At 42.9% G+C, this 20,647-nt stretch overlaps 1 protein-coding gene across 1 annotated transcript in view; it reads left to right on the plus strand.

Moving 5' to 3' along the window:
* VAT1L (vesicle amine transport 1 like) overlaps positions 1 to 20,647 on the plus strand; it is a 191,740-nt gene that overhangs the window by 23,720 nt on the left and 147,373 nt on the right. Inside the window, exons 2-3 of the mRNA XM_031003006.3 lie at positions 5,101 to 5,230; positions 13,409 to 13,624. Of these exons, the coding sequence (XP_030858866.1) occupies positions 5,101 to 5,230; positions 13,409 to 13,624 (346 nt within the window). The remainder of the gene's footprint in view (positions 1 to 5,100; positions 5,231 to 13,408; positions 13,625 to 20,647) is intronic.

Below are 20,647 nucleotides of genomic sequence, written 5' to 3' on the forward strand. Positions count from 1 at the left end.
GGTTTCACCGTGTTGGCCAGGCTGGTCTCGAACTCCTGACCTCAGGTAATCCACCCGTCTCGGCCTCCCAAAGTGCTGGGATTACAGGCGTGAGCCACCATGCCCCACCATTCCTGAATCTTAAAACTCTTGATTTTAGTAACATTTGATTTACTTGAGATTTCATGGTGTTATGGGATACACAATAAGGAAGGAGTTGGAAGACCTTTACTCAAGTCTCGGTTCTGTCACTGTCATGTACTGTCAGTGGTGTTGTGCTGCCTGTAACAAGTCAGTTTGCTTATCTGAGAGGCTCAATGTTCACATCTATTTAATGGGATTAACGGTATCTGCACTTCTTTTCTCAGCTTGTTACAAATTTTAATGAGATGTGTATGAAAGCACATGGTAAACTGTGCTGTACTCTACAAATATAAGAAAGTGTTATTATTTTAAGGAACTGTCCCCCAATTTTCCTGTATCTTCCCTAACATGTCTTCAGATCCCTCATTCTAACTGTTGAGCTTTTCAGGGTCTCTTTTTCAAACCTCTATCTTCATTCCTTCAGGATGCCATGTCTCAATGATAACTCTTTAAACCTAGCCTCTGACTAATAATTTAGTATGGGAAGAAAACTGAGACAGTCTTATATTATTTATTAAAATTGTACCAATCTTTGAGAAAAATAGGATTACCTGGCAGAACTTTATGTCAGGCACTTTCCAACACTATTTCTTTTTTTGCAATGATCTGAAATGTTTAAGAGCTGTATAAAATTTTTACTCCATTTGTGGGCCTGAGTCATCAGGCATAGTCATTGCCACCCCCAAAAACATTCTAACTAAGAATCAGATTACCTTAGAGAATACTGGAAACTGTAATTGTGCAAAACAGGGGCATTGACATGCCCCTGTTTATTTTATTTTATTTTATTTTTGCTGTTGTGGTAGAAAAACAAAAGGATTAGACTCAAGTTTTTAAGTTCATAGATTTCACTATTTACTATCTGTGTGGCCTTGGGTAAATAACTTATTATCTCTAAACCAACAAAGTTATTTTTGTCTGAAGAAAAAAAAGTAGAGTCAACAATGTCTGTCTCAATGGGTGATTGGGAGTGATTGATTACGGTATTCGTTTGAGTTTGTATCTTTTGGTTTCATGTGACAGGGACCACACAGGTAATCCAAGCAAAGAGCTTCTGCTATAAACACATGTGTGAAGTAATGAAGGAATTCATGGAAATCATAGAGCAGGAGGTGTGCTGGAGCTGGACCTCTCCAAGCCCAGAGACTGGACCTCTCCTCATTCTAGGGAACTCAGCAATAGAAGTCTACAAAGCCTCATCCTGGTGCAGGGAGTTGGGTTGACTCTGTTGCTGTTCGTGTTTTTTCTTTTAATTCTTCCAGCTATTGGCTTTTCCACGTATGCTTCCCCAAAGCTCAGGTTAACTAGGTCTCTGTCACTCACTTCTGTCTTTTGACATCCTTTCTGTTGCTAAGTCGTTCTCTTGATATGTGTTTCCCAATTCATAGATTTACAGAGAACACCCAGTTCTTGGACCAGCTCATTTATTCAGTTTAAGGAATGGGTTCCCGTCTAGATTATGAATGGCCACTCCTCCAATATTGGGCCCACATTGGTGCAGTCAGCTCTCTGCAAGGGGGAAGATATAAAGAGCTATAAACATGGCTCTTGTATGTGCAAGGGCGGGGCATAGAGAAGTTCCCCTTAAAGAGGTAGAGTGTGTTGCCTAAGGGGTCAGGTTCTAGGCTTTGCATGAATTCAAATCCTGACTTTGACACTTTGAAAAGATGTGATGGCAAGCAAGTTACTTACGCTCTCTGGGTCTCAATTTTCTGATCTGAAAAATTGGTATGATAGTTCATACCTCATAGGAGGAGCATTGATGAGTCTTAAATAACAAAAGTCAAGCACTTAGCACAGTTCTTGACACAAACTAAACCCTCAGCAAAAGCTAGCTATATCCAAATCAGGAGAAACAGGTCTGATCCAACACTCGGGAGTACTCTGTTAACAATTATTTACATCCCCTTTGTGTGGAGATAAACAATACTGACCTGTCCTAGTCTCCGTCTCCAAAATACACCTGAGTCCTAAAAATAGGGGACATTCTCCATGACCTGACAGAATCGCCTAATGCCTCACTGAGGAAACAGGGTGCTACAGGCTTTTGGAAAGTCAGTGTTAGCCTCTCTTCTCACTGGAATTTAAGTACCTGGCTCTCAGTTTACCATTACTGGGCCCAGTTCATGCTGCATGGAGAATGCAGACAGCCCAGTTGAGCAGTGTAATAAGTGTCGAAGATGAGGCCTTCTCCAGGGGGCTGCCATGTTTGCAGAAATGGCAACAAATTTCTTCTAGCATTTTTCCAACAGGGCCTTGGGAAATCACTGGTTTTCACGAAAAGAGAAACATAGTGAGCTAAAATATACATGAAATGAGATGGAGTGCTTCATTCAGGTTGTAGAAATTTCATTTACTGTTATACAGTGATGCGTTATTTATTTGGTTGTGTCAGAAAATCGGCCATTTTATACAAGTGAAGTTCAGAGATAGCTGAAGCTTTTCCATGTCAGCTGTGAAACTGTTTTTAACCCTTTTTTTATGAGTGCCTTCCTAAAATATATCACATACTTCTGCCTTCTTAACGGAAGATGCAAATTTCAAGGCTAACATGTATTGAATACTGACTATGTACCTGGCACCACATGTCAGTGCTTTATGTGCATTAATTTTCAATGACAGCCCTGTGAAGTAGGTACTATCATAACTCCCACTTTACAGATGTGGAAACTGAGGCATGGAGAAGTTAAGTAACTTTTCCCAGGTTATAGAGATAGAAGTGGTAAAATTGGGATTTGTACCCCAGTCTCCCCAAGCTCTTAAGGAAGTGGCCATGTTAAATTATTAACATTTCAGTTAATAAATGACCTGGATAACCACTAATCATTGAAGTAGGATCTTTGGGAGTCTACACATATCATTCAGAAATGTATCCATTACTCCAAATTCTTTGACTGCTTTTTAAAAGGAATTAGCACTCAAACTGGCAGCACATATTTTTGAATATCCATAACTATTCCTTCATTCAGCAGATGTGACTTGAGTCCCTGCTATATTACTTTGGGTCCGATGCATGCCAGGCACACTGGAAGCAGAGAAATATGAGGCATACAGATGGCTTCAAGGAGGTTGCACTTTAGAGAAATACCAGCCGGGTTCAGTATGTGAAACTTCTCTAATTTGTGGTTGGGAAAACTTTGAGAAGGTGGTGAGTTTTGAGCCCACACTTCAAAGAAGTTGTCTTATTCACCTTTATTCAGTCCCTGTGTATGAGACTCATAAGTGAGACCAGTGGGCATAGGTGGAGTTAGATGCTTCCTTGGGTCCAAAGAGACCAGGGAAGAAATAAGCAAGATGTGCTTTAGAACTAGTTCAAGTTGGCTGGGCACAGTGGCTCACGCCTGTGATCCCAGCAATTTGGGAGACCAAGGTGGGCGGATCACCTGAGTTAGGAGTTTGAGACCAGCCTGGCCAACATGGCGAAACCCCATCTCTACTAAACATACAAAAATTAGCCGGGTGAGTTGGTGTGCACCTGTAATCCCAGCTACTTGGGAGGCTGAGGCAGGAGAATTGCTTGAACCCGGGAGGTGGAGGTTGCAGTGAGCTGAGATCGCACCATTGTACTCCAGCTGGGTAACAAGAGTGAAGCAAAACTCTGTCTCAAAAAAAAAAAAACTAGTTCAAGTCATCTAGCTTGGAAAAGAAGCTGTGGTTGGATGCTAATGGATGTTGGGTCAGACTGAAGAATGTACTTTCTATAGTCTGAGTCTTTCTTAGATGGCGGCTTCTAAAAACAGAAAGTACAGGCTGGGTACAGTAGCTCACACCTGTAATCCCAGCACTTTGGGAGGCCGAGGTGGGTGGATCACCTGAGGTCAGGAGTTCAAGACCAGCCAGGCCAACATGGTGAAACCCCGTCTCTATTAAAAATACAAAACATAGCCAGGCGTGGTGGCGGGCGCCTGTAATCCCAGCTACTCAGGAGGCTGAGGTAGGAGAATTGCTTGAACCTGGGAGGTGGAGGTTGCAGTGAGCTGAGATTGAGCCATTGCACTCCAGCCTGGACAACACGAGCAAAACTCTGTCTCAAAAAAAAAAAAAAAAGTACATTAGAACCACATCTGTTGGGAAAAAATGCATGTTTAATGGGATGTGTTTTCCCATGTGATTAGCAAATGGGTGTTAAATGGAATCCCCAAGAGCAGTTCTGATAAAATAAAGAGTCCAGGAGCATTGCTAATAGCGTCATTGGAATCAAGTGTATGGTTTTCCATTATGATGACTTTGATATATTTTAATAACTTTCTTATTCCAAAAGTAATGTGTTAATCAAAAATATCTAATAATATATCTCATCTGGAAATAACTTAGATTTTTGAAACACTCCAGTATTCCCATATCTATTGGGGCATTCATTTGATCTCTCTTTGAGTCCCCTCTCCTCCAGTGGAACATAATGTAATCTCCTGATGGCTTATATTCACCATTGTGGGAGCTGTTTATGCATAGTGCTGATGTAAGTGTGTGTGATGATTGAGGAGAGGTGGTTGGTTGTTTTGAGACCTTAGGTCTTCTTTCTCTTTCTCAGGCACTGGCTAGTGGCCGTTAGGTCTGGCTGCTTTCCATGTGTCTGTTCATAACCACTTCCTGGTAAATTTTTTACCTTTGATTAAGTACTAGGAACTCTGATAGCCAGGCTAGTCAATATGTTTTTAGAGTAAGCATAAACAGGCTCTGAGAGAAGACAAAGGGGCCATCTCTTGAATCAGTGTAAACTCTGCAACTACTATTTTCATTGCCAGAAATGTATTGCTTATCTGCATAGAGATAATTGAATTTTGCATTATTGGTGACATCTAGCTAAGTGGCATTACTATTAGGGATACTTTGCCAAAAAGAAAAAAAGAAAGACAGGAAGGAGTGAAGAAGGGAGGGAGGAAAGGAGGAAAACAAAAGGAAGAAAAGAAAACCAGGTCGGTGCTTTCTTTTGGATCTCATTTTGAATTTCTCTCCTTTTACATTTGCTCTTTACAGTGGATTAAACTTCATTGACTTGATGGTGCGACAAGGGAATATTGACAACCCTCCCAAGACTCCCCTGGTGCCAGGATTTGAGTGTTCTGGGATTGTTGAAGCTCTGGGGGACAGCGTGAAAGGATATGAGGTAATGTTTGGCTCTCATTTGAAGAGTAATATTCATTTGGAATCCATTGAGACAACAAAAGATGATGCAGAAGAAATGTTTGAAATAACCTATGGCATGCATTATTATCATTGTCTTCTTATTTGGACTGTTGACAATGTTTATAGTCATTAAGGTCTCATGCCTTTTTTATGGACTATCTTGGTTGCTCCTGGCAGCATTCTGGTGCAGGGGGCAGGACAAATCTTGTCTCCCCCTTTATTCGTGTCATGCAGCTATTCAACAAAAGTGTTTGGCATTTGGATTAACTAAGTGTGCATAGCCCCTTCCCATATCCGGAACTCTCATTTTCTGATCATCTTCAGCTCAAAATGCAACTACAAAACACAGAAGTTTAGAGGAAATGGACTCTCTATTTTATAACCTGGCTCCTTCAAATAGTCACTTAACTGGTACATTTAAGTGATCATTTATAAATCCCTAACTATTTTAGGAATTGGGGAGGTAGCATTTTGGATGAAGAAGATGTTAAAGTCAAAGAGTGGAGGTACCTGATAAGTAGAACAGAACTGGCCATGGATTGATGGCTTTGGAAGTAGGGAAATGGGCAAAAAGGTTTATCGTATTATACTGACTACTTCTGTACATGTTCAAAATTCTCCATAATAAAACCTTTTTTAATTTGTAAAAAGATTTTTGACCCTTCCTATTATAACGCAAATCAAATAGAAACCAGTCTATAAAAACTGAAAACCTGTGCACAAGTCAATTGCACAAAATTGCAGTAATTTGGAGTCAGAAAAACCAATGCAAATCAGGTACAAGGGCTCTTACTCATAACGAAGTGCTCCCCTAGGGAGGAATGAACATGTGAGAACCCGCTATAATCAGAACCATGGAGAAGTTATCTTTTTTAAGCCTCCACCACAGCCCTGCAAAGCAAAGATAGTTATCCCCTTGCAGATGAGGTTCAGGAGGGTTCAGTAATTTTCTGTGAGGTCAGAAGGGTAGTTAGTACCACTAGAACCCGGATTCAAATCACCAGAGCTTGTTTATCCTTCCTACAGTCTCATGATCTTCACTCCCTACTCCCAGCCCCCAAATACTGCAATAATAAATGCAGGACAGGAGAGCTAAAGAAGAACTCTATAAAATGCAATGCCAAAATGCCCTTGAAATTGAATTTGAGCCTGCTTCTCAGTCTCAGCGTGTCTGAGCCTCAGTATCCTGTGAAAATATCAATATGCTCCAAATTCATTATGAAAAATGTCTGGAAATCTCATCCCATTTATTAGTATTTTTGCCAATGGTTTTCAGATAAGACAGCACATAAATGTTGAGAAAGAGGCAGTAAATGAGTCTTTTCTTTTCTTTTATACGAATTTACATTTTTTTGTCCCCAGGTAAGCAGTGTAACCAAAGGCATACTATCTCACCCTGAAAGTGCTGCACATAAGAAATATTATCTTCTCTTCAATCCTCCACATGGTCCCCAAAGAAAAGATCATGCAGCTCACTCCGTTAACCCCGAGCATTGAATAAATAACCCATTATTTTAGAATATAACAGGAAACAGGGACATTGTTCAACTTGGTTTAGAGGGAGAACTTACTATACTTGATTATGTATATTTTTCCTTTCAATATGACTTATCTTTTGCTAATTTGCCCTGGCTTGTTTACTATCATGCCCACCCTTTAAACTCTCTCCCTTCCAATGACTTGTGGCTGCACAAAAAATAAGTCACCTACTCGTTTCCAGTTAGGGTGTGATATGGGAGAAAACTGACACTAATATTCCATCTATAATTTTGACTTAAGATCTTCAGTCATATTGGAGATGGAATTCCTTGCAGCAGCACACTGAATAGCTCTCTTGGTTTGATAGATCGCAAGGGATGATGAAAAGCTGTCACCGGAGGCCGGGTAATAAAGGAATAACTTGAGTGCATTTTGGCAAGGACTGATTTTTTTTTCTTAGCAGAATCAAATAATGAGATGAAGTGGTTATGTTTTAAATGTGCCTGCCTCTGGACTCTGAGGCTGGAGCTGAACCTATGGCTTGGACATATTTGCTATTTTGATAATGAAATGGAAGTGATGGAGCAAAGTCAAAGGAGAGATCTGGGAGCAGCCAGCCCTGTAGTGATGGCCATGAGCACCACTGCCAAGGTGGCTGAAATATTCTGTTCATTACACTCTGTGCTGACCCTGGAGGCCATCAGCTATTCTGTGGGACTGAGGCTGTGTCTTTGGGTTTTCGTGATTCTGTGAAGAACAGGATGCTAGTATTAGACCCTAGTTATCTTCTGATGCACTGAAGATATTCTTTTCTTTTTTCTTTTTTTTTTTATTTTTCTTTTTAGATGGAGTCTCACTCTGTCACCTAGGCTAGAGTGCAATGTCACAATCTCAGCTCACTGCAATCTCTGCCTCCTGGTTTCAAGTGATTCTCCTACCTCAGCCTCCTGAGTAGCTGGGATTATAGGTGCCTGCCACCACACCTGGCTAATTTTTTGCATTTTTAGTAAAGACAGGGTTTCACCGTGTTGGCCAGGCTGGTCTCGAACTCCTGACCTCAGGTGATCCACCCGCCTCAACCTCCCAAAGTGCTGGGATTACAGGCATGAGCCACCGCGCCCAGCCTGAAGATGATATTCTTCACATTCACTAATTGGTCTTCACCCCTTCCGGGGATTGGGACACTCACTGATAGTGGGACAGCCTCTCTTACCCCAGTTTCCTCCTTAGACAGCTGTTCCTCCTGCTTTCTGAAATATAATGAGTCAGTATTTAACTGCTCATTGCTAAACTGTGAATTCCATCAGGTCAGGAACCAATCTGTTCTTTTAAAGAGCAAACATGTATTGCTCTTTCCTCATTTTCCGTGCACCATGTTAAGTGCATTGGGTGTGTATTATGCCATTTAGTTTTCATAAAGACCCTTTACTAATATTATACCCATTTCAGAGCTGAGGAAACTGAGCCCCGAAAAGTTCAACTAATATTTCCACACTTTGTAGGTTCCTCTGTTATGCACCCTTATATAAGTTTATGTTTCCTTTGGAGCACTTTTCTCAAGTGTAATGAATTAATTATTTGTATCTGGAATCAGACTATCTGAGGCCATTTCTTTCATGGTTTCAAGAGGATTGAGGTAGACTCCCGCACCTGGTCAGATTGAACTTTTACCTAACACTAGGAGGAGATGACAATAGTCATGGTGACTCCCAGGGTTTCCGTGATTCTCCCTCTACAAATATATTAGCATTAAGAAAACTCACCATGGCCTTGGCTGAGGCTACTTCCAGCTAGATGAACCAGTGCTGCTTTAGAATCCCCCTAAAATCAGCAAAAACACACATTTCGCTGAAGACCAAACCCCTTGCCAAGAAAAGGAAAGCTCATCGATGCTCACATCCTCAAGCTCAAGCTCTGTAGGGGTGTTTCCCATTGTTTCTATATCTTTTCCTGCAGAATAAGAGAAGGACCCTCAAACCAGCATGAGCCGTCAGTCAGGATAGCCTCCTGTTAGTAACAGCTTGTCTTAGCAACACCAAGAAGATGGAAAATGGCTAGAACAAGGGAGAGCTATGCAGAGAGACAGATCTGAACTGGAAGCCTTCTGCTTCTGCTCTTCAAAGGCTCCTTCACCTTCCAGCTTCAATTTTCCAATCTATATAAAGGGCACAGTCATAGTTCATTATTAGTCATGAACTTCAAGAATTACATGGAGTTCTTGTGGGAATTATATAAGGTCATGTAAATAAAGGCACTTAGCGCAGATTCAGGAACACATTAGTTTTTGTTTTGGTAAATGCCATTTATTATTATCAATAACAATAGCACCTAGCAACCCCTTCCCCAGCAGTTTCCCTGCCCCAGCAGTCCCTGCCCTAGCAGTGCATTCTAGTCAATTGCAGACACTGGTTTTCCCCTTTAGACCTACAGATGTTTCCTATGAGACTACTGAAAGCTTCTCCAGGACTGAATTTCTTCCCTTATTCTCTCCCATTTCCCACCCATGGAGAAGTTAGACAAGGTTCAGTTACTTGTAATTATCCATCAACCCATCACTCACTATGCACCAAGCATTGGGTCATGCACTGAGAATCCATAAATCAATAAGACCCAGCGTCTGCCCTCTAAGATCTCCCCATTTAGAGAGGGAGCTAGTCATGTAAAAGGATAAGCCAATATAATGGGATCTGCATAATTATGAAGGATTATATAAGGAATTAGGTGGACTTTTGTTGAAATCTTTTCTTTTTTTTTTTTTTTGAGATGGGAGTCTCACTCTGTTGCCCAGGCTGAAGTGCACTGGCATGATCTCAGCTCACCAAAACCTCTGTCTCACAGGTTCAAGCGATTCTCCTGCCTCAGCCTCCCAAGTAGCTGAGATTATAGCCACACCTGGCTAATTTTTCTGTATTTTTAGTAGAGAAAGAGTTTCGCCATGTTGGCCAGGCTGATCTCAAACCCCTGACCTCAAGTAATCTATGCTCCTCAGCCTCCTAAAGTGCTGGGATTACAGGCATGAGCCACCGTGCGCAGCCTGAAATCTTGTCTTTACCACTTACAACTGTGTGGTCTTGGGCAAGTTATTTAACTGCTCTGAGCTTTAGGTCCCAGTCTATAAAATGGGAACAATAATAAAAGCTACCATAAGGAGTTGTCATAAGAATTAAATGCAGTAATTTAATTTGCTGTCTACTCAGTGCCAGCACACAAGCAGCACTCAATAAACAGAGATACTAACAGCAAAAAGAAGAGATGTCAGTTCTGCTTTTGTAGGGGAAGGTTGGTTGTCAGGGAAAGTTTTGGAGAAAAGAACATTTGAGCTGAGTTTTAAAGGAAAATAAAATATTTTCCTGAAAGAAAGACAGCACCAAGTGCAGAAATAGCATATACAAAAGCATAAGGGTGTGAGCATGCACTTTCTTGTGTTTCCTGCTGCTTTTCCAGCATGGCCATAAGGGAGACACAGGCGTCAATACTGAACAGGCACAGGGGCTGATCCTTCCCTTCTCCTTTGCTCACATTGTCTGAGCTCCCACCCACTGCTGCCACTTTTTATTGTTAGCTCATGTTTTATTTTATTTATTTATTTATTTATTTAGAGACGGAGTTTCGCTCTTGTTGCCCAGGCTGGAGTGCAATGGCGCGATCCTGGCTCACTGCAACCTCTGCCTCCCAGGTTCAAGTGATTCTCCTGCCTCAGCCTCCCAAATAGCTGGGATTACAGACATGGGCCACTACGCCTGGCTAATTTTGTATTTTTAGTAGAGACGGGGTTTCTCCATACCAATCAGGCTGGGCTTGAACTCCCGAGACCTCAGCCTCCCAAAGTGCTGGGATTACAGGCGTGAGCCACCACGCCTGGCCTGGCTGATGTTTTATTCTTAATTGTACCCTCTCTGGAACAGACTGCTGTCACCACTAGTGTGGAGAGCCACCCCCTTCCAGTATCCAAGAAATCTAGGGTCATTTAGGGGCTTGGAGGAGGGGAGAGAAGAAGGCATGTGGGGGCTGAGCCACAGATAACATACAGATAAGTCTAGGCAAGGACCTCTCCCTCTCCAGCAGTCCTGGGAGGATTCAGAGAGGGGAAGACCTGCTTAGGTTTATGCCAGGCTACCCAAGGATAAGGAAAGGAGATGCAAGGAGGCAGTGAGAATGTCCTCCTTGCCCAGCTGTCGGATCATCACATTGATTAATTACTTGCCTCTTTTCTCAAAGCGAGCAGACCAGACTTTGCCTTGCTCTTGTTGCTGTCACGAGAGCCCCAGAAGACACACTGGGGCAGAGCAATTTGATTCTGTGGTTCAGGTGTCTTTTCTGAATTAGGTAACCCAAACCCCTGCCCCCGACAGAGCTGCCCTGGCAGCTGGAGCAGAGGTGGCCAGACTCACTTAGAACATTGTTGATGCTGTCTCCAACTGTCTCATTCACCTGAACTCCTCATTACCCAGGTCTGAATGGTGCCAAGATCAGTCTGTTGTCTTTATACTATATCATCCTGTAGCCAAACGGACAATCAAGTCCTCTGGATCCTGTTCCAGACACACACTGAGGCTGAAGCAGCTCTATTCCAAAATACGCAGAACTGGCCAACCTGGAAAATCCCCAGGGTTTTGGGAGCGCTCACCTCCAGGCTACTCTGACATCCCTTCACCCCACCCACCATTCCCACACCCAAAAAATGAACTCTATTATCTTTGGACCAATATCTGAAACATCGTCATCATAGTTTCATGCTTTTGGCTTAAGACTGCATTCTCTGCTGAAATATTATCCCTTCCAAGTAGATTTTCCTCTAAGCCCTATCACTCATAGCACTTGTCATATGAAAATATCAGAGAATATGAATAATTTGAAAGCATGAGCTGTACCTCATTTACAGTTTTATCTCCAGTGCCTAGAACCTAAGATCAAAAAGGGGCTTCATATGCAAACATGGCGGGTGCTCATTGTGATGTCATGGAAAAATATTTGGAATTAGACAGGCTTCACTCTGTATGTCATTAGGCAAGATACTCAACCATTCTTAGTCTCAGTTTCTTCAAAATTATAATAAGAATAATATCCTATTAAGCTTTCATGTAGATTAACTGACAAAATGAAGATTACAGTATAGTACATTATGATTGTTTAGCAAATCATAGATTTTATAGTGATCAAATGTACATATAGAAAAACCTCTCGGCTGGGCACAGTGGCTCATGCCTGTAATCCCAGCATTTTGGGAGGCCAAGGCGGGTGGATCACTGAGGTCAGGAGTTCACAACCAGCCTAACATGGTGAAACCCCGTCTCTACTAAATACAAAAATAAATAAATAAATAACCAGGCATTGTGATGCGTGCCTGTAATCCGAGCTACTTGGGAGGCTGAGACAGGACAATCGCTTGTACCTGGGAGGCGGAGGTTGCATTGAGCTGAGATCGTGCCATTGCACTCCAGCCTGGGAAACAAGAGCGAAACTCCATCTCAGATAAAAAAAGAAAAACCTCGCATGAGGAGGAATCCATTCTCCAACCAGGCTGTAAGTTCCTCATGCTTGGCTATGGGGACTACATTTTTGAGAAGTCCTAAAGGAAGGACAGAAGTTTGCCAGGTGAAAGGTGGTTTCAGAAGAATGAAGGAGGGCTCTGCATTGTTTTGCTACCTTCCTTAGATGCGCTGACACTTCCCAGGACTTTCGCTACCACCTAAATAATGTTCAGAGTCAAGGAATGGGTTCTCAACTAACCAACTTAGCTGGTTCTGGGGAGGAGAGGGTAGTGGCTGAAGAGGGGTGGACAAGAAACATAGAGCTGTCAATGGTTCATTAAATCAGTTGTATTACTTGTGAAATGTATTAGCTTTTTGCACTGCAAATGTATTTTAAAAGTTATTCGTTTCATCAAAGTATTAAAAAATGATTGTGGGCCAGGCACGGTGGCTCACGCCTGTAATCCCAGCACTTTGGGAGGTCGAGACAGGCGGATCATGGGGTCAGGAGATAGAGACCATCCTGGCTAACATGGTGAAACCCCGTCTCTACTAAAAATACAAAAAAATTAGCCGGGCATGGTGGCAGGCACCTGTAGTCCCAGCTACGCGGGAGGCTGAGGCAGGAGAATGGCGTGAACCCAGGAGGCAGAGCTTGCAGTGAGCCGAGATCATGCCACTGCACTCCAGCCTGGGTGACAGAGCGAGATTCCATCTCAAAAAAAAAAAAAAAAATGATCGTGATACTAAAAAATTTGGATAGAGTTCTCAAGTGTATGAGTCAGGAGAAACCATGTGTTTGTACCGTGGATAGCTCCCAATAATGCATTTATTATTTTTTTTTTTGGAGAAAGAGTCTTGCTTTGTTGCCCAGGCTGGAGTGCAATGGCGTGATCTCAGCTCACTGCAACCTCCGCCTCCTGGGTTCAAGCAGTTCTCCTGCCTCCGCCTCCTAAATAGCTGGGACTACAAGCATGCGCCATCACGCCTGGTGAATTTTTGTATTTTTAGTAGAGATGGGGTTTCACCATGTCAGCCAGGCTGGTCTTGAACTCCTGATCTCGATTGATTCACCCACCTCAGCCTCCCAAAGTGCTGGGATTATACGCATGAGCCACAGCGCCTGGCCAGCTCCCAGTAATTCTGTTCTCTCCTTGAGCCTGTGTCATGAGGTAGCCTCCACTAACTCTGTGTTTCCCCATGCCCAGATTGGAGACCGTGTCATGGCATTTGTCAATTACAATGCCTGGGCAGAGGTGGTCTGCACACCAGTGGAGTTTGTCTACAAGATCCCGGATGACATGAGCTTCTCCGAGGCTGCCGCATTCCCCATGAACTTTGTCACAGCCTATGTGATGCTGTTTGAAGTTGCCAACCTCCGGGAAGGGATGTCTGTGCTCGTGCACTCAGCTGGTGGGGGCGTGGTAAGTCAGCTGTTTGTAACTTCTCTTCTTTAAGGTCATGATGGTGGAAGTGGAGTGACACCCCCCTGAGGTCTTATGTGAGCTATGTCCTTTAGCAGGAATCATCACTATGGTTCTGGTAGAGTTCACATGGACAGCAAAGCCCATATAGATGATTGCATTGGGGTAGGATAAGCCTGAGAGATGGTTTCTCTGGAGTTTTGGAAGGTTGCCAAAATGGCCTGTGAGGACACAATGGCTTTCAGAGATAGTCCCTGTTGAGAAGCATTCTCAGGCCGGGCGCCGTGACTCACACCTGTAATCCCAGCACTTTGGGAGGCAGAGGCGGGCAGATCACGAAGTCAGGAGATAAGACCATCCTGGCTAACACGGTGAAACCCCGTCTCTACTAAAAATAAAATAAAAAAAAATAATTAGCCGGGCATAGTGGCAGGCGCCTGTAGTCCCAGCTACTCGGGAGGCTGAGGCAGAAGAATGGCATGAACCCGGGAGGCGGAGCTTGCAGTGAGCCGAGATTGCGCCACTGCACTCCAGCCTGGGCGACAGAGCCAGACTCCATCTCAAAAAAAAAAGAAAAAAAAAAAAAAGAAAAAGAGAAGCATTCTCAACAGTCTTGGTATCATGATGAAAAGTTGTGTCAATCACTGTAAGATGTCTCACAAGTCATCTACTACTGCTATTATTTGAAATGACAAAATGGTCATTTTGTCAGTGATTTAGTTTTTTCAATAAATTGCAGTGGACTTGAGATGGTTCCCATATTAATGACATTCTTATTAATTTGTATTCTGCTATATTTTCTTGAGTGGGCAGAGATTGTACCAGCACACTAGAAATCATACATAAACCTAAGTACATTCATGAAAGTGGTTGCACATGTCAGTGTCATCTGTCAGGTGTGTCTCTGCCAAGGCGGAGAATGGTGGAAATCAAAATTTCTGCTCTGGATTTCAGGGATGGCAGAAACTTCTCTCATGGTTTGTCTGTGTCTCATTGCCAGGCATTCAGTGTATATTGCATGCCCGCTACATGGCAAGCACTATGTCTGTCATTGGTCTACTGGGGTCTGGGTGGAACGTTAGTGTTTCTGGGAGTGGAAGGTACTACCTACTAGTTCAAAACATATTAATTAAACACATAACATGTTCTAGACTCTGTGGATATAGAGATTAATCCCCTATCTTAGAGGCTTTGAGAGGTTCTCAGAGTCACTAATTCTGTAGTTTGATGAACTCAGAAATAAACTCTTAGGATTTGGTGTATCTCAGAGATATTTCACTGGAGGTTTTGCTAGCATACCGTTGATTTTAAAAAAGAAAAACTTGGCTTTCTGTAACTATTAAAACTCTATATAGTGTAGAGCACATTTCCGTTGTTTTTATCTAAGAAAACAAGCTCACATCCAGAACCATGAAGGCAAAGATAGGAAACTTTAGGAATGCCTTAAGAAAAATATCTTCAATCACTTTAGCAAATTTGCTGATACCTTTCGACCATGAATAAAGACATAATAAAAGCTAAGCATCCCGTAGAAAAGAAATGGCTTTCAGTTCCAGTGAATCTGTTAACAGCAAGCAAGCCATTTAGAATGCTGGCATTTATGATCTTAGTGTGCTCAGCATACAAAGTATTAGAGACTTGTTTTCATACTATCAGCATAAGCTGCAGTCTTTACAATGATGCTGGACTCAGTTCTGCTGAGAATTAGTATTTATACATTGACACCTATGATATTTCATTTCATGTTTTTATTTTTATTGTTTTGTTCTTGGAGCAAAGAAGAATGTGTCAGGGGCATGTGTCTTACAAAAGGAAAATAATCTTGGAAAATAAAAAAAAGTTTTTATCGTGCTCTATTCTGGGCTTACAGATGCTACCAACAATACTAACTACAGTGTAAAACAGGTGAAGGAACTGGGGAAAGTGGACAATGAGGGTTGGAAAATAAGTCAATGCACATAGCACAGGCTATGTTGTCCTAAAGCTTTGCTGAAGATGAACAATTTTGTTTCTTAGCTTTCTAATAGTGAGTGAAAATAGGGGGAAATGGTCATCCCTGTGAACTAGTGTTCATTTGATTGAAATAAAACAGTTACTAGGGGTAACCATAACTAACACTGGTTTTGGGGACCAGAGGACTCTTTCTTTCTCTGTGGTTTCTCATAAGAAATGTATGCTGAAATGCAATAAACATCCTCAACAAAGTTATTATAGTAAATGCAACTATTTCCATGAAGGTTTTTCTTACGGTGCACTCTTAATGTAATCTAAGAGCATCAAAGTAAAGCAAAATTTAGTGAGAGCATATATTCTTGGGCCAAAAGGATGTGGTCTGGTTTAATCTTCGGACAGAGTTGAAAAGTGCAGTTGGACCCATCTCTCAGACGGGCTGGTCTCTTTGAATAGCGTTCTCTGAAATGAGATTTGATAGGTGGTGTGTGGCAGTTCAAGGTTACCATTAGAGAAGAGATTTTTGGCCAAGTGCAGATCCACATATGTGAACACTCCGCTGAGCTGGGATGGGTGGGGCACTGTCTTACAAAATCTAAGGAGTCCTGCAGAGAGCCCACACCATCACACTCCCCTGCAGGGAGAGACCAGTGAGTCCCTGGTACCTGTATGTTGCCTTACCTGGCAAAAGGAACTTTACAGGTATGACTAAAGTAAGGACGTTGAGATAGGGAGGTTATCCTGCGTTATTCAGGATGACCCAGTGTCATCACAAGAGTCCTTAAAGGTGGGAGTGGGGCCGGGCGCGGTGGCTCACGCCTGTAATCCCAGCACTTTGGGAGGCCGATGTGGGCGGATCACCTGAGGTTGGGAGTTCGAGACCAGCCTGGCCAACGTGGAGAAACCCCCATCTCTATAAAAATACAAAATTAGCTGGGCATGGTGGTGCATGCCTGTAATCCCAGCTACTTAGGAGGCTGAGGCAGGAGAATCGCTTGAACCCGGGAGGCAGAGGTTGCAGTGAGCTGAGATCGTGCCATTGCACTCCAGCCTGGACAACAAGAGCAAAACTCCATCTCAAAAAAATAAAAAATAAATAAATAAAAAAGGTGGGAGTGGGAAGTAGAAGAATCAGAGAGACTTAGAGAAGCTACACTGCTGGCTCTGATGGAGGAGGAGGCTGTGAACCAAGGAAGCAGGTGGCCTCTAGATGCTGGAAGAGGCAGGAAATGGATTCGCCTCTGGAGCTTTCAGAAGGAACACAACCCTGCTAAGACCTTCATTTTAGCCCAGCGAAACCCATTTTGCCCTTCAGACCTCTAGCAATTTAATATCCTAAATCTGTGTTTTGAGCCACTAAGTTTGTGTTAATTTGTTACCACTTATGGGAAACCGATACTGCCACTTTCCTGGGGCTGCCTCTCTCCTTCCCTTTTCATTATGGCCCGCCAGCAGAGGCCTGAAGAAAATCAAAGTAGCGAATTGCAGAACTAGGATTCGTACCTCAATTTGGCTGATTCCAAAACCTCTTCTCTTTCCATTCAACAGCCCAAAATGTTGGGAGAGCCAGCCCAGATTCTTCAGTCCTTCATTTAACAAATATTTGTTCAACCTCTACCCAGTGCTCAGCATAGATGCTTTCAAGATCCAAAAGACGGGCCCAGGTACATATTTGCTAACTTGATGTCGATGAGATGACAAAGAAGATTAAACCTAGTAATAGCTGGGCCAAAGTTTCCTAAATAGGGTTATTTAAAGTGTGTAGCCCTAATGGCACCAAGACTTCTGTCCGAGTTTCATCAAAGGCTGAGATGGGGACTTTGCAGACAGCATGTGAGGAATACCAAACTTAGCTATGGTTTTAAGGAAACCTGAATACAGCATGGAAAAATAATTCAGTCTGGAGCAGGATACACTCTCATTGGAATTGCCCACTGCCTCCATGCTCTGTCATATCTTTGAGGACATTGTTTTCCTCTGACAATAGCATGACAAGATGGCCCCAAATGGCAGTGCTCTTAGTAAGATCTTTAGAAACTGGTTGAAAATTGGGTCACAATCCTTTAAAGGAAAAGTAACAAAATAGGTAACAGAATGAGACTCATGTTGGGACCTCGAGTTTTGTTGCCAGTCCCGTTTAATGAGCCTTGTTGATAAAGCTGCTATGACTCTGAGTCTCTTAATCCGGGTGTGCTCAGTTTCTGGAGAGTGGCATTACTGTTCCTGTGAGGTTATTTGCATTTGTGTCTGATATCTGATGCTTTGCAGTTTTCAGAGTCCTCTTACCTTTATCATCATATCATCTGAGCAGAGATTACTATAGGCAGTAAGCAAGCATCATTCCCATTTTACAGAAGTGGAAGCTGAGGGTTAGAGAAGATGAAGTGAACCTAGGTGCCAGCATGTGCCCCGGCTTCCTGACCCCATTTGATGCTGTCACTGGTCCACCACCTCCAGCCAGCCCCTCGAGGGACATGAGATGCGCCTCTATTCTGTGCCTTTTCAGAAACTGTCTCAGGGAAGATGAGGCAAGATCAGCACTCTCCCCTCCAGCCACCCTGACCTTCTCACTCTACTCAGAACACTCTTTATCTTATGGTGTACTCCTAATGTAATCTAATAGCATCAAAGTAGCAAAATTTGAAGCTCTGAACATCTGTGCCTTTTCATATGCTGTTTTTTTCTTTCCAAAATGGTATTCTCTCCCAATTCAGATGTCAGCTCTTCTGGGAAGCCATACTGTCCTCTCTTGTCTGGGTAGCCTTAACCCTTTAATAAAAGCTATAGGAGAATCCTTACAGCCTTTTATTTGTTTATGGTTTGATATGGTTTGTCTGTGTCCCCGCCCAAATCTCATCTTGAATTATGGCTCCCATAATTCCCACATGTTGTGGGAAGGACCCAGTGGGAGGAGTCTTTCCCATGCTGTTCTTGTGATACTGAGTAATTCTCACAAGATCTGATGGTTTTATAAAGGGGAGTTCACCTGCACAAGCTCTCTTCCCTGCCACCATGTAAGACATGACTTTGCTCCTCCTTTGCCTTCCACCATGATTAGGAGGCCTCCCAGCCATGTGGAACTGTGAGTCCATTAAACCTCTGATTCTTTTTTGTTGTTGTTGAGACGGAGTCTCACTCTCTCAGGCTGGAGTGCTGTGGCGCACTCTCAGCTCACTGCAGCCTCCGCCTCCCGGGTTAAATGGATTCTCATGCCTCAGCCTCCTGAGTAGCTGGGATTACAGGCCCGAGCCACCACACCCAGCTAATTTTTGTATTTTTAGTAGAGATGGGGTTTCACCACGTTGGCGAGGCTGTGTTCGAACTCCTGATCTCAGGTGATCTGCCAGCCTCGGCCTCCCAAAGTGCTGGGATTACAGGCGTGAGCCACCGCATCCGGCCAAACCTCTTATTCTTTATGTTACCCAGTCTTGGGTATTTCTTTATTAGCAGTTTGAGAACAGAATAATACATGGTTCATCCTCCCAGCAACATTTCATGGGCAGAGTTATCATCTACTGAAGGCTGGGTTGTTTGGTAAGAAGAAGACAGGCAAACCTGAGTCCAGTCTTCAGCTCTGTCATTTAATAGGTGGTGGGGGGACACTAGGCAAAGAACTTAGTTTCTATAAAATGAAAATGGTAACATTTACCTCACGTAAGGATTAAGGGAGAAACAAAGGGCTTAGCAGAATACTTGACATATAGTCTAGAAATGGCAAGAAGAGAGGAGATGAGGCAGAGAAGAAAGAGAGCAGAAGGGAGGGAGAGGTTTCTTTATATTCATAGTACTGGGCACCTATCAGTGGCTGAATAAATGTTTATTGAATTACTCCTGGCCAAATATTTGATGCAGAAAAGGTGCTGCTTCCATGTATGCGTCATACTCCCTGAGATGATGAGAATGACATTTTACCTTTCTGATATTCTTTCCCCAAACCCATAACCCCAATTTAATCATGATAAAACATAGTACAAGCCCAAATTGAGGGAAAGTCTATAAAATACCTGACCAGTATGCCTCAAACCTGTTACGGTAATGAAAACCATAGGAAGAGACTGAGAAACCATCACAGATGAGAAGAGACAAAGGAGCTATGAGAAATACACACAAAATGTGGTTTCCTGGACTGAAAAGGGCCATTAATGGAAAAACTGGTGGAATCAGAATAAAGTCTGCAGTTTAGTTAACCGTTTGGTACCAGTGGTTTGTTTTGTGTTTTTTGTTTGTTTGTTGTTTTTCTTTTTTTTTTTTGGAGATGGAGTCTCACTCTGTCACCCAGGCTGGAGTGCAGTGGCTTGATCTCGAGTCACTGCAACTTCTGCCTCCCGGGTTCAATCGATTCTCCTGCCTCAGCCTCCTGAGTAGCTGGGACTACAGGTGCCCACCACCATGCCCGGCTAATTTTTTTTTTTTTTTTTTTTTTTTTGTATTTTAGTAGAGACAGGGATTCACCTTGTTGCCCAAGCTGGTCTCGAACTCCTGAGCTCGGGCAATCCACCAACCTCGGCTTCTCAAAGTGCTAGGATTACAGGTGTGAGCCACCGTGCCCAGCCCCAGTGTTGTTTCTTTAGTTTTGATATGTACCATAGCAATGTCAGGTGTTGGCATTAAGGAAGTATGGGCAAACCGTATCTTGGAAATCTCTGTATAGTCTTTTCAACCTCTCGGTAAAACTAAAGTTATTCCAAGATAAAGAATTGGAGAGAAACACGGAGAGACAGACTATTTTACCCAAAGGATTCCACGAAGGCAAATGAGTTTTCAAATTCTTTCACCTCTAGGCATATTCTCCAGCTCCACCATGATGTGGTCTTAGCTTTCCCTACCTTGAGGACAATTTAGAGACAATCTAAAGACAACTGTAACTTCCTCTAGTCTGGTCCCAATTGCAAGTCACAGGAAGGGCTGGAAGAAGCATTCCTGGATCTCTACCAGGCTCAGATGAGGTTTTCTCGACAGGCATCCAGCTAAGACATTTGGGGAAAACACTAAGCAGGCTGAGAGAAGCTTCTCTGATCACCACAGCCTGGGCTGGACCATAGACCTTGGAAAGGAAAGCAGAGCTTAACTTTC

The sequence above is a fragment of the Gorilla gorilla genome, chromosome 18, assembly GCF_029281585.2.
Source record: "Gorilla gorilla gorilla isolate KB3781 chromosome 18, NHGRI_mGorGor1-v2.1_pri, whole genome shotgun sequence".
Taxonomy (NCBI): Eukaryota; Metazoa; Chordata; class Mammalia; order Primates; family Hominidae; genus Gorilla; species Gorilla gorilla.